General features: G+C 45.5%; 2 protein-coding genes across 3 annotated transcripts; one reads left to right on the top strand and one right to left on the bottom strand.

Annotated features, from left to right (window-relative positions):
• The first annotated feature begins 613 nt into the window (after positions 1 to 613).
• CLDN16 (claudin 16) lies at positions 614 to 11,835 on the top strand. Of its 2 annotated transcripts, XM_042843865.2 has the most exons (6): positions 652 to 910; positions 4,090 to 4,310; positions 6,656 to 6,758; positions 8,037 to 8,201; positions 9,193 to 9,384; positions 10,147 to 11,835. In XM_042843865.2, the coding sequence occupies exons 2-6, from the start codon at positions 4,293 to 4,295 to the stop codon at positions 10,284 to 10,286; spliced, it is 618 nt and encodes a 205-aa protein (XP_042699799.2). In that variant the 5' UTR covers positions 652 to 910; positions 4,090 to 4,292; the 3' UTR covers positions 10,287 to 11,835. The 2 variants fall into 2 exon arrangements, with proteins under 2 accessions (XP_005308124.2, XP_042699799.2); XM_005308067.4 differs by lacking the exon at positions 4,090 to 4,310 and having other exon boundaries at positions 614 to 910.
• A 5,029-nt stretch (positions 11,836 to 16,864) lies between these two features.
• On the bottom strand, positions 16,865 to 23,092 carry TMEM207 (transmembrane protein 207). The gene is made up of 5 exons (XM_024110048.3): positions 22,922 to 23,092; positions 20,767 to 20,804; positions 20,248 to 20,292; positions 19,146 to 19,288; positions 16,865 to 18,332 (listed from the first exon to the last, which is right to left on the bottom strand). The coding sequence occupies exons 1-5, from the start codon at positions 22,994 to 22,996 to the stop codon at positions 18,184 to 18,186; spliced, it is 450 nt and encodes a 149-aa protein (XP_023965816.1). The 5' UTR covers positions 22,997 to 23,092; the 3' UTR covers positions 16,865 to 18,183.
• Between the last annotated feature and the right edge of the window lie 1,669 nt (positions 23,093 to 24,761).

Here is a 24,761-nt window from a genome sequence, read left to right as displayed (position 1 = left end):
GAGTCCTCTGAACTTGGAGCCCACATTTTGATTTGACTCATTTGCAATGCCCAGCTCCAGATCTGAGTTCACCCAGGGAGGGCTGGTCTGTTCTCGGGGAGGGGCGGGAGGGATGTGTGTCCATGTCGGGTTGTCTGGGCCTTTGTCTCTTCAATATTTCTTTCCTTTTAAAGGTAACAGATTTCCATACTGAATCAGATCACCCGTGCATCTAGTCTGACAGAGACCCAGGGTACCTGATGATTCAAAGGAGGTAAAACCTAGCCTGTTTTGTAAGTGCACCCCTATCAATTGCCTAGTGCTCTGGCACAGACAGAGGGAGAGAGGGGGGCAAATTCCTCCCTGATCTCTGGGAATTAAAAAAACTTCTATCCTGAAGCTTACATTTTGATTCCTCTTCTACCACTTCCCTAGCTCATAGACAAGCTGCAAATTGTACCAACCCTGACCATCATTCCAAGGAAGTTTTGGACTCTTTAATTGCCTGCGTGCACTTTCTGCATAACTTGAGTTGCTTTTTCCCAGCCATAGCGAGTTTTACCTGAACAAATCTGATTGGCTGCAAGGGCTCGGTTGCTTCGGATGACCTCTCAGACCCTCCTCCTTCGGTTGCAGCCGGTTTGTATTGTTCTCACAGCAACATTAAGTTTTGTACAGTTGAGCATTAGTGATTGTAAAAGAAAAGGGAACTTCACTCGCTTGATGGCTGTTGAAAGACAGGAGCAGTGAACTGAGGCCCGGAGGCTCCCTGGGAGGTGGTGTTCTTTATGCCCTGACGTGCTGAACGCTCGTTGGGATGAGGTATCTTCTCCAATATGTCGCGTGTTTCTTCGCCTTCTTCTCTGCTGGGTTTTTGATAGCAGCCACCTGGACAGACTGCTGGATGGTGAACGCTGACGACTCCCTGGAGGTAAGGTCGAGATGGAGGGTGACCCACGCACTGCAATGGGAACGTTCCTTGGAAACCAAAGGGGACGGTCATGCTTCTTGGGGACAGGCAACAAAAGCCACATCATGAGAGCCCAGCAGACCAGCCTTTGGGAGGCTAAAACACCCGCTGGGGTGATGGGGATATGGTACAACCCGCTCAGAGGCAACATTGATATAGGGAACCTCCATCTATAGCGAAAGGCTGGAAATAGTTTAATGAGCCAGTGGTAAATGGAATGGATTTCTCCATGAAAGGCTGCCAAGTGCCACTGCAGTCTGAGTTTTCTGTTTACCCGTCTGTAAGAAAACAAGCTGCCAGGTTGCTCAGGAATCCTACAGACTGAGCCTGCCAAGAAAATGGAGAGAGCGTAGGCATTAGGTCCCTGGTAGCTCCCGCTAGCATCATTGTTCCGCTGTCTCTCAGACTTTCCCCCTATTCTCTTGGGTGAAAAGCAGCTAATGACTTTGGAGAGTGGTATTTGCTCTAGCAAATTGCTTACTGCGACAAACTTCACAGCCCAGAATCTGTTCTCAGCGTCAGCGGGGTAAATGCAGAATAACCCCATTGGCTTTAACAGCGTTACTCTGGATTTGCACCAGTGTAAGAGAGCACAATTTGGTCCTACATTTCCAGGCCACATGGATACCCTGGATTGGTCATCTTCTCCTTGCTTTGTGAATTCTATAGATCAGACTCTGTAGAATAAAGAAGCCAAAGTGTGTACCTCTGATCTGCATAAAGAACGAGGAGTACTTGTAGCACCTTAGAGACCAACAAATTTATTTGGGCATAAGCTTTCGTGGGCTAAAACCCACTTCATCAGATGCATGGAGTAGAAAATACAGTAGGAAGATATATCTGTACAGAGAACATGAAAAGACGTGGGTTGCCATACCAACTCTAACGAGGCAAATCAATTAAGATGGGTTATTATCAGCAGGAGAAAAAAAATGTTTGTAGTGATAATCAGGATGGCCCATTTCAAACAGTTGACAAGAAGGTGTGAGTAACAGTAGGGGGAAAATTAGCATGGGGAAATAGGTTTCAGAGTAGTAGCCGTGACCCATCCACCCCCAGTCTTTATTCAAGCCTAATTTAATGGTGTCCAGTTTGCAAATTAATTCCAGTTCTGCAGTTTCTCGTTGGAGTCTGTTTTTGAAGTTTTTGTTGTTGAAGAATTGTGACTTTTAGGTCTGTAATTGAGTGACTTTCTGATGAGACGCACCTATGGGGCTAGCAGAACTTCAGGGGGAATGCAGAGATTGGCTTTTAGTTCTGAGCCTCAGAAATCTCCCCGTTGACGTTTACACAGATTAGCAGTCTAGAAAAAGGGCAACAAAAGTAAATCGCGAGTATCAAGGAAGCAGACTGACCTCCCTGCCTCCCACCACGCAGTCCCAAGCAGTCCCCTGGCCCCCAAACACTCACCACTTTCACAAGTACACAGCACCACACAGTTCTACTATCGCTGCCTTTGAAACCCCCAGAATGGGCAAACCCTGCTGAAGGGCTGCAGTTTTTAAAACATATGTTCTCTAGAAAAGTCTGTGCTTTGCACAATCAGGGTGAAATTCACTCCCGGGCAGTCTGACAGACAGACTTTCTGTCTACCACCTACTTGCCAATGTATGGAATCAGAGGGGTAACGCTGGCTGGGCACCACTGGCGCAGAGATCAGAATCTGGCTTTCAGATACCACAGCAATAATCATGATGTTAGGGCCCCCCCAGAACAGTGAAAGGGAAAGATGGTTTTCCCCTAACAAGACAAACCCTAATAGTCTCAAGGCCTAGGTACTATGGTGATTGGTGCTCAGAGATCTATCCTGTAGAAAGAAACAAAACGATAATGTTCAGCATGTCGAAGTGTTAAGCTCAGATACATTTAAGGACTGATCCCCAGCAGGTCTAAATGGACGTCGTCCACCTATACCAAAGCTGGCCCTGGATTTTCAGTCTAGCCTTTTAGCTCTTTTTTAAATGTATTGCAGGCAGAGGTGAGAAATCCGAAGTCATTGGAAGTTTTTTCTCTCCTTGCCTCTAGCAGCAGATGGCTTGAATATGACGGGGCTTGAAAAGTTTAAAAGACAACAGGGAGACACCAGAATCTAGCTGTTGACAGTAAAGCACCTAAACATATTGACAGCATCATAACTATATTGTGCCTCGCTAGTCATTTTTCACAGACCTGAATTCATTCTGAATAAAACAATTCATATAAAGGGTCCAGCCCATGAACAAAAGGCTTTTTAACCTTGCCTTCACCCTCCGACCGGGTTTCACCTAAGTGCTCCATTAACGCGGAGTTGGGTTAATGGTAGCCACTATTCTCACGTCCCTGCCCTGAGCACGAATACCAAACCACGCAGCAAAGTGCCCCCAGCGTTAATACCTGATAGAACGAGCGTCTTAATTCCCCTAATGAGCTCATTGCCTCTCTAAATATGGGCATGCAGGTAAATGATCAATTGCCTGGGTGCTCAGAAATTGACATTGCTCCTGGTTTCAGCCGGCGACACAGAACTGTTCAATCCGCGTTCGGTTTGCAGGGAGCGGAGCTGCGTTTCCTGTAAGAATCCCTGAGCACTTTTTATTTGGGGCTGTTAGTTTGAGCCGGAGTTAGGTTTCCTTCATTGTGAGCATCACTACGCACGCTGCTGGGTTGGGATCGCAGTACCCTAGAGCAGGGGTGCCCAAACTGAGTGCACGTACCACTGGGGGAACATCAGCTTGATAGTCCCTCCATTCACTTCACAACCATCTGTTAAGAAAGTGGACCACGAACCAATGACATTTGGGAGCTTCTGGGCTAGAGGCTCCGTTCACTTGGGATAAGTTTGAACAGGTCTCCGAACTCTCCCGGGCCTGGAAACTGCTTCAGAAAAAGCTCTCTCGGGGGACGCCATCCCTCTCTGGTTTCAGCCAGGTTAGAAATTATTATTAACATTTTTATTGTATTCTCTAACAGTTCTTCTACCATATTCATCACCTTAGTATCCGAGAGCCTTCCAACCATGCATTCCATGACATCTGTCATGTGTTTGGGTCTCTCATCCTCTCCTTAGGCGGGAAAGTGTGTGTAGGGCAGTGGTTTGTGTTGTCATTTTTAAAATGCTCTCTAGAACTAGAGACACGCATTGCTCTATGTTTATGTTACAGAAGACGTGTCAGAAATGCACCTGACAGGGGGAGCTGAAGGTGGAGAGTTTTAGATCCTGGGAAGTTCGTTCCACAGTCTTGGCCCGGCCCCCAAGGAAGCTTTGACTTGGTGCCCAGATGAGCTTTATTCTGATGGTAGAAATTTCCATTGTGCCAGAGGAGTGGAGTTGTCGGCACAGAACCAGGGCCCCGTTCTGCTAGGCATGGTGCAAACATATAAGGTGAACACAGCCTTTGCCCTTCAGACAGAGCCGTGTGCTTGCCATTCTCTTTATTATTCCGGGAGGCGCTCAGGGACTGTTGTGATGACAGCCGTGTCAGTACCTAGAGAAATACAACCTAACTAACAAGCTGAAAAGACCGACGACACAGGAGAGGTCGGGGGAGAACAACATAGTGAAGGAGGTTAACAGAGTTACCCCAGCACACAACTGGTGTAGCCCAAGGATGAAACAGGCCCGTTACAATAGCGCGCCAATTAGCCCCATGCTCTCCTCAACTGAGCCGGGGTGAGATGGCTCATTCCATACTGGCTCTGCAGCAGAGGTGGATCTGGGGACGAGCTCTGACTGAGGGGTGGGGAGTGGCCGTACAGGTACAGACAGGGAAGGCAGTGCAGAGGTAAGAGGCACCTTGGAAGAATGCGGGAAGACAGGAGCCTCTCCCATGGTGTTTTGGCCTTTGCCATTGCTGTCTGAATGAATTCAGGGCCAGGATTGGGGGGCAATAGTCAAAACACACCAAGACACACACAACTTTGACTGAGCTCTCTTGGGTTAGCAAAGGGCTCGGTGCAGATTTCAGGCCCAGGGTAGAGTTTTGCACGTAGAGGCGTAGATTCTCCATGGAAGCTGGTGAGTCCTGAAGCCCTGCAGAGCTCTAGATTTGGAGTATAGATCTATCTGAAATCCGTCGTTTTGAAGGCGACACTAAACTTGGGGGTGAGTGGGGGCGGTGTCTGACTGTAGGCGCTAGCTGTTCTCAGGATGAGTTGGCTGAGTGACAGCCTCGGTCTCTGCTGTTCTCTGCCTGTGGCACACAACAGGTTAACATCCTGAGGACTGAAATGCTTTAGTCTAACACAAGTTATTGGCCTATGACCTAATGGTCCCTTCTGGCCTTAAGCTCTCTGACGCTCTGACACTAGGTGGAATAGGAAATGGAATGTGTCTAAGTGAAAAGCATTGTGCTGGAGTATCAATATACCCCTTCGAAGGGTAGCCTAAGGGCCATGGCTTAGCTAATATGTTAGAGGGAAAGGACCGGCTGAACTGACAGAACCAACATTTAAACTGTCAGTCCAGTGTGTAATAGTAATGAAAACTAGTAAGGTATTGTCTTATGCCAAGAGGGATAGCTTATATACCCAGTCATCGATGTACAGAGTATTCTCTTTCAGTATAGAGTGGTATCATTTCCCCTAGCTCAAGAGATTACAAGTTGTGTAACATGTCCTATTAACTGGGTTGGTACCTGTGATTATTACTACATTTAAGGCTGATATTTGGTGCGTTCTGCCATCCAAAAAAGTAGATTTGTCTCATCATCCAAACAAGAGGTACTGTTCCTCTTTCCTACAGGGGTTACTCTTTTGTTAAACTAGGCTGGGATTTCTCTAGCAGCCGCAATGCAGACTTGAGTCCAAGGTAGCACACACGTTAGCCCTGCTCCCTGCTATACGTATGAGCAATGCCAAGAATACACAAGAGGTGCTTAATTCCCGTTGGCATATTTACAGTGCTAACAAAAATACCTTCCGTGTTAGATTGACTTCTGGGGGGTTGGGTGGGAATCTGGGCGAGGGGGCATGAATGGTGAATGACCTCAACCCGAGTTATGGTCCCAGGGCAAAAAGGCAGCCTGGGGGGAGTCGTCATGGCAGCTGGCCACCTTGTCCACACACTCAGGAGAGGACCTGAGTCCCTGGGGATGTCAGTTCAGCAGCTGTCACTCCCACTAAGTTCACTTTGAAACAGGAAACCCCAAAGCATAAGCCATGGGATTTTTTTCCCCTACCAAATTCCTGGTGGCTAGAGGTAAAATTATACGGGGCAGAATGGTCTTAATTTAAAGCAATGTTCCCTCAGAACCAAGTTATACAGTGACTTTTCAGTTCCGAGTGACCTGCGTGCCAGGCATGTTGGTAACCACCAGCCTGGGGCCTGATTCTGGAAATGGCAAAACTCTTATTGTCATCAACTATTTGTATTGCTGTCGGACCTAGGCATCCCAGGCCCAGACCAGAACCCCATTGTGCTAGGTGCTGTACAAACAGTCCCTGCCCAAAGATCTTACAATCTAAGCGTAAGAGAAGAGACAACAGGGGGCTGCAGACAGGGGAGCACAAGAAAACGATGAGACAATACGGGTCGGCGTGATAGGGAGTGGTCTCAGTACACTGAACACTTTTGCTTGAGCAATTGTCCAGTCACAAAGACCAGCCCCTGTGGAAGTCAATGGGAGTTTTGCCATTGACTTCACTGGGCTAAAATGTCCCTCACGCTCTCTCCTCTGGCTCCTTGCTGTTGCATTGGGGTGCGCTCACTCGCTGCTTTTTTACTTCTAGGTGAGCACAAAGTGCCGTGGCCTGTGGTGGGAATGCGTCACCAACGTGTTCGATGGGATTCAAACCTGTGACGAGTATGACTCTATATTTGCCGAGCACCCCTGTACGTATGCTTCAGATTTCAATCACAAACTGTGCAGGTAGAGAACATAGAACCATAGGGTTAGAAGGGTTCACAAGGGTCATCTAATCCAGGGGTTCTCAAACTGGGGGTCGTAAGCTTATTAAGGAGGGGGTTTGCGAGCTATCAGCCCCCAACGCATGCAGGGGGTTCGTGCTGTCAGCCCGAGCCCTTCAGAGCTGGGTGGCTGGAGAGCAGCGGCTGCCGGCCAGGCCCCAGCTCTGAAGGCAGCACGGCCCCCAGCAGCAGCGCAGAAGTAAGGCATGGTATGCAGGGGGTCGTCACTTTTTGTGGGAGTGGAGATTGTCAAAGCCTGAAATATTTTCAAAGGGGATCCCAGCAAAAAATGTTTGAGAACCCCTGATCTACTCTAACCCCCTGCCAAGATGCAGCATTTGTTACAGGTGGCTATCCAGCCTCCTTTAGAAAACCTCTGGTGAAGGAGCTTCAAACATTCCCCTTTCAAGGACAGATTTTTTATGGTAGGCTCCACAGGAGATTTTTATCATATTGCAAGATGTAAAGCTGATTTGATACTCTTAGAAACCTGAAGGCTTAGGGCTTGTCTTCACTGCAAAGTGAATGAGTTATAACGCAAGGGCTGTCCCTACAGGGGGAGGGATAGCTCAGTGGTTTGCACATTGGCCTGCTAAACCCAGGGTTAGGAGTTCAATCCTTGAGGGGGGCCATTTAGGGATCTGGGGCACAAAAAAAAAAAAAAAAAAGCTGTCTAGGGATTGGGCCTGCTTCAAGCAGGAGGTTGGACTAGATGACCTCTTGAGGTCCCTTCCCACCCTGTTATTCTAATCTATGATTTTTATGTGGGGGACTTAATCATTTTAGAGCACTGCATAGCAGCCACTCTCTTTTGGGGATTAAATGTGGTTGGGAAGTGGCAGATGTCAGCCGATCACCAGGCCTAAGGTTTCATGCAATACCCCTTTCTGGAGAGATTCTGCTACCCCGGGTTCTTTGATTTCAATGGGCATGTCTGGAGAAGATGCTCTGTGATAATGGGAGCACGCTCTCCCGTCAGTGTAATTACTCCACTTCTGCAAGAGGCGGAAGCTATGTCACCGGTGTGGACGGCGCTTAGGTCGCTGTCACTTGTGTCACTTGGGGGGGTTTCTTTTTCACACCCCTGAGTGCCGTAAGTTACCTCGACTCACACGGTAGTGTAGACCTGCCCCTAGTTCTTTAGCTTTTAGGATCATGACTGTATCTCCTTGCTGCACCACAATCCCCTACCCTGTCCTGCAGTGAAGCTGGTGCTGACCAGAGCCATGATGATCACAGCAGACATCCTGGCGGGGTTTGGATTCGCTTTCCTGCTCCTGGGACTTGACTGTGTCAAATTCCTCACGGATGAGCCCACCATCAAGCTGCGCATCTGTCTCGTATCTGGAGTTACGTTGCTCATAGCAGGTATTTGTTCAGTATGGTCAGTCACATGATCATGGATGGCCCGATTAAAAATAAATAAGTAGTGCAAAGGAGTGTGAGTAGTTTAGTGGGCTGAGACACACACTCTGTGAGAGGAAGCACGGTCCAATGGTTAGGCTGCTAGCCAGAGAATCAAATTCAATTCTCTACTACACCACTGACTTCCTCTGTGACCCTGGCAAGTTACTTAGCCTCTCTGTGCCTCAGTTTCCCATCTGTAAAATGGGGATAAGAGCACTGCCCTGCCTTAGCCTCACAACCGGGGTATTCTGAGGCTAACAACATTAGAGTGTGAGATTCTTAGACACTAGCGTGATGGGGGCCAGAGAAGTAACTAGGATAAATAGGTGCCAAGTTATAGCATTGGCTCACTATGGACAAAGTAACTTTATTTATTTGGATTTGCACCAATATTAAAAAAGCTCTCCCAATTTCACTTCCCTCGCAGATATAAAGACTCTAATGCCAATTACTGGGAGGCTTATGAATACATGTGCTTATAATGTTCTCAGAGCTCCGCTTCTATATGGCCCGGTGCATATTAGAGCTAATCGAAAAGCACTTTGTGAACATTTTGTTGGCAATTTCCTCCGGATGTGTATCCAAATTCAAAATATGCCTGAAAAACATTGAAATTCAAAAACTCCTGATCAGCTACAAGTTGATAAACAAGGGATGGTGGGGCAGTGGGGAATTGCATAGATATATAATCTCCCCCCCCCACCACTTTTAAGTAGAGGTTTCAAAATTTGAAAGATGTCAACCAGCTAGAGTGTCCATCACACGTTTGAGCAAGCAAACCCATCGAGTATAAACTGCCCTTGAGTACACATGGGACCCGCCAGATGAAGTCAGCAGGAGCTAACGGGTGGGTTAGGAGATGGCAGAGTACACTCCAGGAATCATATAGTCCCGGTAATGACCGTGACCTGTCTGACAGATCTCTCCGGTGCTCTTCTCTCCTGCCCTGCAGGCTTCCCAGGCCTTATTGGCTCAGTCTGGTACGCCCTCGGGGTGTACGTGGAGCGCTCCTCCCTGGTTTTGCACAATGTGTTTCTGGGCATCCAGTATAAGTTTGGCTGGTCTTGTTGGCTCGGAATGGCTGGGTCCCTGGGCTGCTTCTTATCTGGGGCTGTGCTCACCTGCTGCATGTATCTCTTCCGAGGTAAGACCCAACGGCATCAACTAAACACAGTCAAGACGAGGGTAATAATCTCGTGGGAGCCCAGAGCGATAGAACGTTGCTTAGGGGGCATCTCTGGGGCAGAGAGGAGAGCTCAAGTCTGTGTGTCCATTAGACCCTTGAATTCACTGCGGAGAATACCAGTGTGGGTTTGACTGCTGGGTTGTGGATCCTAAGCCGCTTAGAACAGGACCAAGATTCTTCACACATTTCCTGTCGCTCTCCAGCGGCCTATCAGAGGCTATTACCTTAGGATCACTCCTGATCTGACTGCATTGGAGAATGTGGCGTTCAGAGATCACTCAGTACTTCATGTGCTCGCAGGAGATCTGCTGTGTTCTGTGTCTGGTTCCGTCCAACTGGCTGCGCCAAACAACAAGAGCTTCCCAGCACCCTGCCCAGGTGCTCTGTCTGGGAAGCTCAGTCCTTAAAGGCCCAGTCCCCAATAGCACAGAGCCTATATAAAAAGCTTCATCTCCTATCCAGCATCATCCTGGGTGATGGTTACGTGTGCAGCAGTGTTTTGCCTGTAAAATGGGCATAGTAATACTTTACTCATCTTTGTGAAGGGCTTTGAGCTCCTCAGATGGAAGATGAGGTCTAAGTGTAAAGTGTAGTGTTATTATTTACCTTATTAACAAATTGGAACCCTCATCGCACTGTATTCGGAGGCCACTTTGCTGATGGGAAATGGCTGGGTCATTGCTAATCAGCTTTCCCTCTTTCTTTCCTTTTGCAACACAGATGTTGGGTCTGGGAGGTTCTATTCCCCTAATTCCTTGAGGAAGATGTATTCCCCAGCTGGAACGACTGTGGCAAACACATACTATCCATCGTCTCAGACAGCGACTGCCAAAATGTACGCGATGGACACCAGAGTGTGAGGAACAGGAAATGAGGAGACTAGAGCGCTGCTTTTATTTTGAACTGCTTATCCAGAGGCCTGGCCTCCAGCGTCTGTGAGCGGGATGCTAAGTCGCGCCTCACAGATACGTGTAGAATGGCCTGTATCGGGGGCTTGAAATAAAATCAACATCTTCAGCAAGAAAGCAGCGGCCAGGAAGGGTCAGGAAGGCAGGGCTCCCACTGGGTTGCATTCTGAGAGGTGCTAAACACCAGCTGAATTCCATTAATCTTGCTGTTCAGCCTCAGTGAGAATTTGGCCCATTGACTTCACTGTGAGTTGGAAGAAATCAGCTCTTTGGAGGAGTGGGCACCTACATGTTGTATAAAGAAACCAAAACAATAAGAGTGGGCGGGAAATCACAGAGCTAATCCGGGTGTGATAAGGTGCTGACAGACCAGGGGGACCACACAACCTCTGCTGAGAGACGGCTGGGCCGCCAGGTCAACATCTGGAATCCATGAAGTCAGGACGTAGGCGTGTCCTCTCCTTGAGAGCAACAACAGATCAGTACAGATGGGAACGGGCTGTCCTAACCTGCACCCTCCCCTGCTGTCTGTGCCTTAGGCTCGCCCACAAATCACCAGCTGGAGAAAACGCCGTACGCCCAGATGCATTCTGCCCTGCAAAATGCAAACCTCTTCACCAAACGTTGAGTAGCTGATCAGTCCATTTGGGATTCTCTATTGCCCAGCTCTGGAAATCCTAATTCAGTACTTAACCCTTCCCTTCCTGAGTCAGACAAGGACAAATTGGGTGAGGATGCAGAATTGGCCTTGTCTCATGATGAATGGATTAACTAGGAGCTGATATAACCGACTGTAAAATCCCTTTGACCTGAACCCCCTTTAAATCAAAACACTTTCTTATCCAATTCAGAGCTATTTTACTGGGCATGAAATCTGCAGCCCTTATGTAGATCTTGGGTAGGCTAGAATGTAGGCCTTTTCCTCAGTAGGAAAAAAAATCGTGTTTTTGACAAATTAGCTAACACAAGTTAAAACCCCAGTGTAGACAGGGCAATTTTCAACACGTTTGCTGGTAGCCGCAGACCGTGGGTGGGAGTGTCAAGTTAACGCACCCAGTTTAGCATGTGTTAAGTCTACACTCCTTGTCTAGACGAGTTTTAGAACACATTAGTTGGCATATGTTAGCTGTTGTGGAAGCAATGCATTTTTATCCTCATCTAGACAAGGTGCTAGGCACTTCCTGTTACTATTGGAATGGCTGTCTTGGATTAAGGGACATGCTGAGTGTCCTTTAGGTGTATAAATGCAGGTGCTTTATGGAAAAATATACATTGTTTGTAAATAACCTCTTTGATTAGTTTATTTCCTTCCCTGTAAATAGATACGGATTTCTGATTGCAGCACACCCAGTAAAATGGTCTTATAATAAAACAATTAAATCTGTATTACCCATGTTTGTCTGCGATATTTCACCCTCTTGTTACTTTCCTCAGCCTCAGTTAACCATGTAAATCATATACTTTGTTGTGACATCTTACAATTAAACAATTTGTTGAAGCAGAGGTATGTATATATTTTTAAATATAGTGTTTCCCTCCCCCCCTGTTTTTATGAGTTATTGGCACCGGGCTCTGGTGATTTTATTAGAATGAGGATGTGGATCCAGAGAGCACAGTTTTACTTAAACATTTTAGAACTGTAATAAAACGCACGCTAGGAAATGCAGGTCATTTCCAATCCTGCAGGATTCTCCCATGGTGGTGGGAGGGAGGAGAGGTGCTCAGGGGATAGTCCAGCTAGATCAAGATTGGTGTGATATAGATGACGTCCCTCCTGGAAATGAGGGGCAAAAGGCAGCAGCGCAAATAGGCAGAGGCTTTAGGAAGAGATTTGATCTCTGATCGCTAACACTGGATCCCACTGCATATCACCGTCACTTGCTTTTCAAGATCTAGGAGCCTTTGCTGGGAGCTTTAGATGCAGCCATGTTTTTTAACCTGTTCTTATTGTTTCCAAATGGCAAATGCTTCTGAAAAGAAAATCCATACCGAAGGAGCATTCCTACAGACTGCTTTCTGCATCGATGAGTCCCAAGAATGTGCAGAAGTATAAATGAGATTAGTTTGTATAACACAATGACTAAACAACAGGCCTGGGGTGCCCCACTTCTTTAAAGGGGAAACCAAAAGGCTTTTTACCTGTTAAGATCGCCAGGATATTGAGTTCTTCCTGCAGATGTTGACAGCATTTAATAATAGTGAACAAATATATAATAATCAATAATACCGCTTAGCACTGGGAGTGATTTTGTCTTCAAAGCTTCACAAGTATTAGTAAATTCAACCGCTTAACTGGCAGGTGAGTTCTGTTGTCCCCATTTTACAGAGGGGAAAGCTGAGGCAGGTGGGCTAAGTGACTAGTCCAAGGCTACAGAAAAAAATCAGTGGCAGAACTGAAGATAGATCCCGAGTGCTCCTGGCTCTCAGTTTTATGTGCCCATCAGTAGACAACACCGCCCTTTTATAGATTCAAAGCACTATTAAGAGATACTTGAGCCCCTGTGCTGTGTGGAGCCAGCTGACTTCAATGGAGCTCTCTTTGGGTGGTACAAGTATCTGGCAGCAGGGGGCTCATGGCAGAATCACGGCCTTAGTTTCGACAGAAAGGAACCAAATAAAAACCTGTATTGGCTTCTTTGCAGCTTGCAGCTCAACAGATCTCCCGGAGGGCTAGATCCTCCGGTGCTCAGCCCTGTCAATGGGAGCTGAGGGCACTTTTCCAAGGGTAGCCGATACGCACTTACAAGGTTGAGCCTGTACAGTACTTGGATTAGCGTCTTCAGTTCATGTTGCACAAAAGCTGGAAATCCTGACATCTAATGGCCCAGAGAAGAACAGCCACCTACGTCTGTCCTGCAAAATTGATTCCCCATCCTCTCCCTCTACCCAAAAGACACCATCAAACAAATCATCATAGACTATCATACCGAGTCTTCGGATTGAGCTGGAAAACAGAGCATTTCTGTTATTTCCTGGTTTTTGTACATGTTGCTTGTCATTCTTGATTGATTTGCAAAGTAAATGCAAAGTAATGCACATTGGAAAACATAATCCCAACTATACATGTACAATGATGGGGTCTAAATTAGCTGTTAAGTAGCAGGGGGTAGTCGTGTTAGTCTGTGTCTACAAAAACAACAAGGAGTCTGGTGGCACCTTAAAGACTAACAGATTTATTTGGGCATAAGCTTTCGTGAGTGACACCTCCTCATCTATTATTGGGAGTGGACTACATCCACCCTGATTGAATTGGCCCTGTCAACACTGGTTCTCCACTTGCGAAGTAACTCCCTGCTCTCCATGGGTCTGTATATAATGCCTGCATCTGTAACTTTCACTCTATGCATCCGAAGAAGTGAGGTTTTTACTCATGAAAGCTTTTGCCCAAATAAATCTGTTAGTCTTTTAGGTGCCACCAGACTCCTTGTTGTTTAAATTAGCTGTTACCACTCAAGAATGAGATCTTGGAGTCATGGTGGAAAGTTCTCTGAAAACATCCATTCAGTGTGCAGCGGCAGGCAAAAAAGCGAATAGAACGTTAGGAATCATTAAGAAAGGGATAGATAATAGGACAGAAAATATCATACTGCCTCTAGATAAATCCATGGTACGCTCACAGCTTGAATAGTGTGTGCAGATGTGGTCACCTCATCTCAAAAAAGATATATTGGAATGGGAAAAGGTTCAGAAAAGGGAAACAAAAATGATTAGGGGTATGGAACAGCTGCCGTCTGAGGAGAGATTAATAAGATAATAATAATAAGGGCAGCAGGGTGCAGTGCTTCTCACCTGAAAGAGCCAGCTGTGCAATCCTTGCCATAGACGAACCAGGAGGCCAAATTCTACCCCCAAACTCCCTGATGCAGCTCCACTGACATTACTGGAGCTGCTGCCACAATCTCGCTCCCTTTGAAGTCAGCAGTAAAACGTCCCTGGCTGGCACTGACGCAGGATTGGGGCCTAGATTAATCAGACTGGGACTTTTCAGCTTGGAAAAGAGATGACTAAGGGGGGATATGATAGAGGTCTATAAAATCATCACTGGTGTGGAGAAAGTAAACAAGGAAGTTTACTCCTTCTCATAACACCAGAACAAGGGGTCACCAAATGAAATCAATAGGCAGCAGATTTAAAACAAACAAAAGGAAGTATTTTTTCACACAATGCATGGGCAACCTGTGGAACTCTTTGCCAGAGGATGTTGTGAGGGCCAAGACTATAACAGGGTTAAAAAAAGAACTAGATAAGTTCATGGAGGATAAGTCCATCAATGGCTATTAGCCAGGATGGGCAGGGAGGGTGTCCCTAGTCTCTGTTTGCCAGAAGCTGGGAATGGGCAACAGGGGATGGATCACTTGGTGATTCCCTGTTCTGTTCATTCCCTCTGGGGCACCTGGCACTGGCCACTGTCGGAAGACAGGATACTGGGCTAAATGGACCTTTGGTCTGACCCAGTCTGGCCGCTCTTATGTTCTTATTTTCTCTTTGGAAACATCCCCCCAACGTGTCCAGTCTGTATTCGATTTTGCTCCATTTTGCATTAGATCCAAAAGGCCATGGTGGCTTTTCCATCCAATTTACTTTATTTATGATTTTATTATTCAATCCTTGAATGGAGTGATGAAGTGAAAGCCTCACTATGCCGCTTTCCTCATGCCACTCCTTCATTTGCGTCCTACTGGACCCCAGGTAATTAATCCTTCTACGGTTCGTTATTTATCCACTATCAAGACTTAGCGACAGCGGACCCTAAAGTCAACATATTCACCCCCTTATTGCCTTCCATGATTTTTGCACATGATTTCCATTTCATTGCATTGTTAATGTGCAGAGGCAGTTATGTTAGTTGGAAGGCAGTTATGGAGTGCCAGCATTATTTCTCAGCCCTATTTCATCAGAAAGACAGGGATTTTTCAGCTGAGAACTCTTGGAAACTTAGCTCAGGCAAAAAGAAATCTCTTCCTTGGGGGCTGAGTGCTGCATGGGAACATAAGGCACAAAGCAAAGCGGCTGTTCTCTGGAGAGACCACCTAGGGAACTCAATCCACCCATGCTGCTCTGGGACAGCTTGGAGGGGCCTAGGCCTGAGCGAAGGAGTGCACCAGTGGAGCTGCTACTGGGTGGATCCACAAACCTAAATGCCTCCATATAAGTAAGTAAGAGTAACAGTCATTCTTAAAAAGAAAGCAATTGTCATTATCCCCATTTTACAGATGGGGAAACTTAGGCACAGGGCAGTGACATGACCAAGGTAACACATCATTGCTGTGGCAGAGTGAGGAATAGACCCCAGGCGTGCCAGTTCTGAGGTCAGTGCCTTACCCTTTACCCCACACTGCTTCTTGTGGGGCACGTAGAGATTCCAGCTATTACGACAAACCACTGGTCATAAGCGGTGTAGCTGTTCCACACCAAGCTCACCGATGAGGAGGAAAATTCCTTACTGCTCAAACCCTCTTAAATCCATGCCCTGGTGTACTTTTCACGGGGACAAATGCTCAGCCCTCCCGCAATGTTACGCTGGTGGAAGGGGATAGATTGACAGCTCTGGAGAGCAAGGTCTTCCATTTCTGCACGGTACATGTACAGCATGGCGAGTGACAATGGCCACTTTCCCCATGCTTCAATACCCTGGTGGGAATTGAGCTCATCCTGGAGTGCATCCTGATCTGGCTTGAAGTTTGTAGGTTGCCAGTATGAGCAGATGTGTGTCTGTGCGTATGAGAAGTTATATACCCAGACCAGGCAGGGTAGAGTGTCAAAAACGACGTTACTGCGTTGAGTTTCCTTAGAGAGGCAAGGTGGGGGAGGGAATATATATTTTTTTATTGGACCAACTTCTGTTGGCGAGAGAGACACGTTTCGAGCAACACAGAGCTCTTCTACAGATGTGGGAGAGGAACTCCCAGCCTCAGAGCAAAATGCAAGTTTCCCGGTTCACTTCCCAGATGTCACCAGTATCCATCGGGTATTTGCCTCTGATGACCTTCCCGCTGTAGATAATCCAGTGAAGTAGAGACCAGTGTCAAGCATACCTGTCTCTTGTGGGCTGGGAATTTCACATCAGTGAGCCAGGCAAGGGCCGTAAGATACCATGGCCCAAGGCCTTCTCACCCCAAACATTCTCATTGATCCCTTTAGCGGATGGACCTTCCCCCACAAGCTGCTCCTGGCACCCCCATAGTGTTAAAGCAGGCTGCCTGGAGGTATTGTGGTCACATATGTCATCTCACAATCATGAGATTCCCTTTCAGAGTAGCAGCCGTGTTAGTCTGTATCCGCAAAAAGAAGAACAGGAGTACTTGTGGCACCTTAGAGACTAACAAATTTATTAGAGCATAAGCTTTCATGGATGCATCCGAAGAAGTGGGCTGTAGTCCACGAAAGCTTATGCTCTAATAAATTTGTTAGTCTCTAAAGTGCCACAAGTACTCCTGTTCTTCTTTTTGGAGATTCCCTTTGTCTCATTTTCTTTATCCCATAGCATTGTGGGGGTTATTACTGCAGATCAAGCATGCCTCTGAACACAACTGGATTAAACCATTTTATTTTTTGAATAACAAAAGCACCAAAATGTGAAACAAATCAAATTTTAACCCCCCCGCAATAACACAGCAACCGTAACCTGTTCTGTGTGGCAAGCTCAATTTTGATGTAACCAAAAAGCCCCTTCATCACTGTTGATAGTCTGTATCGCCCTCTGCTGGAGGTTGGAGAGAAGAGTCACAATCGGTGAAATGAACGTGGATTACTGAATCTTGTGAATAAGGTATTCAGAGGAGGGTGTATACTGAAAAACTGGACCCTCTTGGCTTGTCAGCCTCTCCCGTAATATGACTAGAAGGTGACATTCAATGAAATGAAAAGCAGCAACATATTTAGAACCAAGTAAATAATAATAAGTCGATACAGCTTTATGCAGAATAAAATACAGACCACCTATGGAGTTCGCCGTGTTCGATTACTTATAAACTATTGTTATTTCTAAGCCCAAACCAGAATCTTGGATCTCAGCACTGGTGAGTTTAGGACGTCAACAGGCCTGGAACGTGGCAATGGGAAAGCAGGCAGTGGTCTCAGAGCTTCCCGGCCTTTGGGGCTGGGCCGGCACACAGAGCTGCCGTGCTGAGCGCCATTCCTTTCTGGTTCGGACAGATACTGACGTGGAGACAGTCACAATATTAATACGGAAATCAAGAGTATTTACGTCAACTGAAAATAACCAACGCAACGTTTTAATGTGGTTCCGGTTGAACAGTCCATGGGTCGTGCTTTCCCTCTGCCGTCTTTCAAGCCGCGGCATTTTGCACTGTCTGTATCTTTTTAACCGTACTGTGCATTTCACGGGAGGCAAACGGTCTGTCACTTACATGGGGCATATTTACATCACACTGCACAGTATAACAGTGTAACTCCAACGCTACGTGGTGCCATGCTGGCTTGGTGCCAAATGACTGAAGCAAACCCATCTATTTCCAATGTGAGAAGCCGCTGCCCAGTCATTTCTTAGCCTTGGCTCCTGAGAGGCAGTGAGCTGTAAGCACATGGGAGGAATTAGGGTATTTAATAGGCTAAATGTTCAGGTTGAACCAAATATGCTGGGTACAGACAGACCTAAACTTTGGAGGAGACTGAAATTCAGATCCAGATCTGGAGCCTGTGGGGAAGGTGAAAACTTACTCTCTGCAGCGTTGTCCTTTGGAGTATAGCGGCAAGGTGGGCATTATTCGATTTGCATTTTGTTTCCCCTTTTAATTTAAAAATAAAATATTTCCTCTGTCTCCTCTTCAGCCTCATGGCTCATTCTGTTCTCACGCTGGAGTAACACGGGGAGGTCTGAATCAGGCCCCTAGTATTTGCCTGCCTTCATAATCTCCTCGTAGGAAGGAGGCGATCCCGTCCCCCTGGTGCCGACGCGCAGGACGGGAGAAGGGCACAGCGCTGAGTTTGGAGAGTGGGCGTGCACTCCGGAAAAGGCATAGGGAGATGCTTCACTTACTGGGAAGAGAAAAATGGAGCTTTTCTTGGTAACCATACGCCAGCCTTTAGGGAAACCACACATGGGGGACCGCGGTGACTGTGCGGGTGTGGGTGTGGGGGAGGAGGGACGATGATGATGACGTGAGAGCTATATTAGCTTGAGATATTGAAGTATCATGTGGTTCCAGTCACTTGAAAGAAAATTACAAGAGAAATCTGCCATGTACATGCAGCAGCTGCATCTCAGGGCTCTGGGACCAGCTAACTATACATGTGGGCTGGGAAGCTCTGAATTCAATCTGCCAACACTAGAGGAGTCAGGAGTTTGCTTTGGTGTGATTTCCCCAGAGAGCCTAGTGTTTGCTCCTACCCCCTGACCCAGAAAGCTACCAGGCTTTCCTCTTGGAGTATCAGGGCTCACGCACTCGGTCTGATGGGACATCCTTGGGGTTTCTTCTGAGGGGCGCTCATTTAAGATCTGATCCAATGCCTATTGAAGCTAATGGAGATACTCCGAGATACTCTAAGAGACCAGCCCTGGGTGCGTTGTGGGAGGGGCTGGGCCCAATTAACCCAGGGCCTATGTTCCATTGTGACAACATTCCAATGAATATGAAGCCTAATGATTGTTTTAAATGCCCCATGAGATGGACAGCTCTCCAGGAAGGAAGCCCAGGGCAGTAACTCCCATCGGGGTGGGAGGCCAGATCACTGAATTGAACGCAGCATCACTTTACCTACCGAGTCAGTGAACTATGGCCCTGCCACTGAGTTTGGGTTGGACCGTACCGGAGCAGGTTTAGCCCCGCAAAGATCGAGATGGAAACTAACCACCAAGAGAATCGGAGTCACTGAGCGCAAAGACGGCGAGCGTGCGCCGGGAGGGGAAGCTGCTCCGTCGTTTCAGCCAGCACTGCAGGCAGAAGAGAATCCCACAGGACAGGATCATGGCCAGAAAGAACAAAATCAGCAACCTGAGACAGAGACATAGACATGGAACAATCAATAGCAGGTGGCACCTGCAAAGGTTTCAGAAGTGAGAGGCAGGAGGGCAGGTTTGGGGGGAGTGAGAAGAGAGCTGCTAACTAGGAGAAGGGCAAGTTGGTCTAATTATTGAAATTCTCTTGCACAAAAAACTTCAAAACATTTTTGGCAAAACTTTTTTGGGGGGGAGGGTGGGGTAGGGGAGGTGGCAGTTTTTTGACCAGAGTTGCACAGACTGTTGCAGCCAATGGCCAAAGTCCCATCGGTTGCTCCTGTGCCTTGGATCAGGCCCTCCCAGCTGGCTGGCTTTTTCTGAACATTCAGAATTTCTGCAAAAACACTTTCATGAAGAATTTTGACGTTTTTCCATTAAAAATGTTGAGCCGGTCAGCTCTGCCGTCCGCAAACAGTGAAGGGGATAAGGAGAAATGATCCAGTCAGGGCAGAACACAAAATAATGGGTTTAAGCACAGAAAATTCAGGTGAAACGTGAGGAGAAATGTTCCTTGCTATCAACTGCTCTCTCCATATCTATTAGAGCTGGGTGAAATTTTTCAGTCAAATAGTTTATTTGCTGAAAAATGCAGTTTCAGGTCGAATTTGGCAAATATTGTCAGTCAAATAAAAACTGAAAAAAATTAGAAAAAATCAAAACAGTACATTTCCACATATTCAAAAGGAAACTTGGCAACTTTTTGTTTCAAAATGGCGTTTTATTTAGAAATTTAGCTAGAATTGTTTTTTTTTTTTAAGGGCGAAAACACCCAAAAACATAAAAACAAAACAAAACCCAAACCTCGCAAAACCAAAAACATTTTAGTTTTGGTTCTACCCCAGATTAAATTATTTTGAATTTCTTGGTTTGATCAATTATTCACTCAGCTTTCCTGTCTATATATCAGTACAGACTTTTTTGCCAATTCTGTCTTTAGAATGGATCAGTACTTACCAGACATACCAGGCACTGAGGCTCTCCTCATTGTAATTAAAACATCTAGCAATTAAAGAAACAGACAACATGTTAGGTCAGCGCTGAGCCCAGTGACATGAAATCAGTTGAAGTGCCGTCCTTAAGTTGAGCGGTGGAAGAACCAGCACCATTAACGAATTTATAGTAGTACAACATTTAATTAATGGGATGTGTTTAAATGCAAATGTGTATAACTGTTTTCCTTCAAATATATTGTACATCGCAATCGTTCTTTCTATGTTAACAAAACAACAAAATTATACATTATCATAAGAACCAGCTGGGTATCTCCCCTTTGTATCTCTCTCTTTCAGAAGAAAAATTAAGCTCAAACGGCCATTGTTAGCATGATTGCTATCCCTTTTTATATTAATGGTATGAACATGGTACTCTTGTTTAGAGCATCTAGATTATTTTGTGTTTTCCTTACTTTGCACTGCCTGTAAAATTCCAAATACAAAATAAAAACCAGTGAGAATGTGGAGAGTGAGTACTTACAGTTCATCAGGTTCACATTTCGGATCGGACTCTGCTAACTGAAACACACATGTAAACCAGTCAGGGCAAATACAGTAGCTTATTAATAGAATCCTTTTATATTTGAACTGAAAAGCACCTACAGACAAATTCAGGGCCTGATCTTGTGACTGTTACGTGTGTGAGCAGTCCCATTGAGCTTGTGTGCCTAACTAAGGAAGACTAACAGCCTTGATAAAATTTCTTGGATTGGGCCCATAGTTTTTTCTGTTAATGGCCCGATCCAGCTCCTGTGGAAGTCAGCAGAAAGTCTGCCATCTAGTTTGATCAGATCCTTAGTTTTCTAATAAAAGCTGGGAGAAAGACATCCTGTTAAGATGTTTAGTGTTAACGGGTGAAGTATGTTTTTGCTAAGTGACATGTCAAAGTCCAAGAGCAAAGAGATACAAATAAGCATAAACAGAAATGTTTACAACACTGGCATTGCTTTGTTATTCAACATTGGTTGCTGAACAGTGTCTGTGAATAATTGTGGGTGTGCAGCTCCTTTGCAAGACGTTCACTGTGAATGTTCAATATTTGTAATTTGAGTCGTTTTGGAATGTTTCTGTTCCATGACTGGAGGAAAGTGCAACTCTTAGAATCAGGTCTTTGGCGTGAATCTTTGCAACTATGAATCTGAAAGTTGCTTTGGGGGAATATTTTATAACATTCATTTCAATCTGGCAAACATTCCTGCCACTAACTGCATTTTCCAGCTTATCTTTGGCAAGTGAACAAAACAGTTGGTAAGCACAAGATGAATCAAATTCATTAAAAAACTCAAATGAATATCAGTGGAAATTTTTGGACATATTTTCCCAGCTCTGTTGCAGAAAACTTTAAATTAAATATCAAATTGCAGTAAAATAATGGTACAGTATAAATAAAATGTGACAAATTAGATTCAGGTCCTAGATAAAAATTATGTATAATTTGCAGATAATTACTATACTTCGTATTTCTTTTACATGTGTCTGACAGGCATATAAATTTGTGTCCTCCTTTGAGTCAAAACCAAAAATCTCTATTGCATATAAGACTGATTTCTATTTGGACAGATCGCATATCACATTTCTAATTAGCAGGGATCAATGTAAGAGCGATGTTGTACAACACCAGCAAAACCCCAAACAGCAATAAATCATCTTACAAGGCTATATAACAGGCCCAATCCTGTCTGCATTGCCATTAACCTCGATGGGAGCCGAATCAGTCCCCAGGTATAACAAAAGGCTCTCTGTGTAACGAATCCTTCAGATAAAACATTATCTATGAAATTTCATGGAAGATTTAAAATGAAATGGGAAACAGAAAGAGACTGAGAATTCAAAATGAACTTTTCCAGACGTGCCCTTTTCAAATTGCGCTCATCTGCCAAGTCTCACACACATGGTGGGGCATCATTTTTTAATTGTTTCTCTCACTTCTGCCAATTATGAGGAGAGCAGGTGAAAAAAACTAAGACAGGCTCATGTGGGGCTGTGAGTGCATTTTATGGCTGAATGAACCCATGTGACTTATCTTTCACATTCTTTAAACGTCTCAGTGTGAAGCCATCACTCCTTATGTTACTGATACACATAAATACCTGAATAACACTGTAGATAGATAGATAAACTGTCTTCAATGATCAGAGGGGTAGCCGTGTTAGTCTGAATCTGTAAAAAGCAACAGAGGGTCCTGTGGCACCTTAGAGACTAACAGAAGTACTGGGAGTATAAGCTTTCGTGGGTAAGAACCTCACTTCTTCAGATGCAAGTAAGAGTTAGACTTACTTGCATCTGAAGAAGTGAGGTTCTTACCCACAAAAGCTTATGCTCCCAGTACTTCTGTTAGTCTCTAAGGTGCCACAGGACCCTCTGTTGCTGTCTTCAATGAAATACTACTAATTCAGCTGGAGACATGCACTTTCTAATTTCAATAGCCATATATTGAATAAAAGGATTCCTATACTAGAAGAAAAATATCAGTACATTAGATGGAATTGGTTGTGAATATAAAATCCCAACGACTTGGCAGGTCTTTACAAATATTTTTCGGATGTTGTTATTGCCAAGCTATCCCAAGAATAAAAACATGCTCAACAGAGCCCTCAAATCGATCAAAGTCTGACCCCAGTAAAAGATTTTGTTACCTGGAATAATGTCAGACACAGGCCTCCAATTTCTGAGATCAGCCAGGTGAGACACTGAGCTTTAGGTCTCCGCATTGTTAACAACAGAAACCCTTGTAAGGCTCTGGTTTATACCTTCAGCTATAGGATCACATATGATCTGGGACTTTTACACATCCCTATAAATTGTCTTTTGAGCCATGGAATTCATTATCCAATGGCTCCTTGTGACTCCGGAATAATAGCCGGGGAATGAATGCCGCTTTGCATGAACACACTCAAATAGCCAGGGGTTCTAAATGAATATTAGTTTGAGGTCAGCACCTTGCAAATATTCCGATCCTTTTGTAGCTTTCGAAAACTCGTGTTGCTAACACCTGGTTCCATATTAACATAACATTGTACATTTACCTGGACCTGCTGTAAATACAGGACTAATCCTGTAGGCCTAAGTTGCAGGAAGAGTCCTTATGCAAGTGATGCCGTTGACTTCAATGAGAGAGAGAGAGAGAGTAAGGATGTCTGGCTTACATCAACAGGGGAAAATCATGCTTGCCTGACTTACGCAAATAATTCCATCAGCTTCAGTGCATAAGCACAATAGAGTGAGTAGGGTATGGCATGGAGGGCTTATTTTTGGATACATATTCTTCTTTTGTTTGTATGCTTTGGGCTTTGGAGGTTTTATCCTTGTTCCATTATTTTATCGCACATGATCTCAGAAGGAGCATGCATTTATTGGCTGTATGATATTTACTAAGCTGTATTTCAGCTGTGAGTTAGAGGGAAAGCATTTCCTTTAGGGCTGGAGATAAAGTTCACTGAAGTAAACTGAAAGATGTCCATTGACTTTGAAGGGCTTTGGACTGTGCCATTGATCTTTAATTTCTAACAGTGAAAGAAGCACTGAGAACTATTTCTTGAGCCTCTGGGGTTGTCATCCCCTTTCTCAGGGTGGACTCTGGCATAATTCCAAGGAGGAATAGGTGATCCAATTTGGATAAAAGTCTAAAGCAACCCAAATCTGTGCCCATCCCTCAAGACAAAACCGAATCTTGAGAGTCAAATGTTTGGTGGAATGTTCTTCGTTATCATGTGACTGGCATCATCCTGATCTGGTTTGAACATGGCAGCTCCAAATTAAATAGCTGGAGAAAGGATATTTCTGCGCTGTCTCCAGGCAGAGCTGAAGTGGGAAACACCCTACAGATATCATGAGAAAACCGTTTTTTTGTGAGATTTCAAACCCTCTTTTCCAGATCATAGCAGTTTGGTGAATTCAGGCAATGTAAGAATTGCCTCCTTATTATTATTACAATAAACCTCCCCCCGGTGAGGGGTACATTGAGCCAGTTGCTGTGCGTCCACATAGCTAGAGACACCACTTGCTTACAACCTAGACAGAGAGGGCAGTCAAAGTACGCCCATTTTACTGATAGGGAACTGAGGCAGAGAGAAAGCGAGAGACACTAAGTAACTAACTCAAAGTCACAGGGAGTCTAGCAAAGCTCAGAATCAAGCCCCCATCAGCTGACTCGCAGGCCAATGCCTTAACCATAAACTCATCGTTCCTCCATACCAGGACAGGACAGGGTCCAGTCTAGTCAGTGTCAGTAGCTGACAGTGGCCGATGCTAGCTACTTCAGAGGAAGACATAAGTGTACCTAATACATATGGAATGTTAAGTTGGTTGAGTCTTCTTCAGCCGGTTCCTACCCAGTGCAGGTGGCTGCTATCTTCAGATGACACAGCCCAGTGGCACATTCTCCCTTCCGGTGTAGCAGGATCTATTAGCCATTCTGATGGGGCTGCTGATCTGACCACTGCAGAAGGTAAATGCACACCGAAGAACCACAATTTA

Source organism: Chrysemys picta, chromosome 9 (genome assembly GCF_011386835.1).
Source record: "Chrysemys picta bellii isolate R12L10 chromosome 9, ASM1138683v2, whole genome shotgun sequence".
Taxonomy (NCBI): domain Eukaryota; kingdom Metazoa; phylum Chordata; order Testudines; family Emydidae; genus Chrysemys; species Chrysemys picta.
The sequence above is the reverse complement of the archived record's forward strand: the minus strand, read 5'-3'. Positions and strand labels throughout refer to the sequence as shown.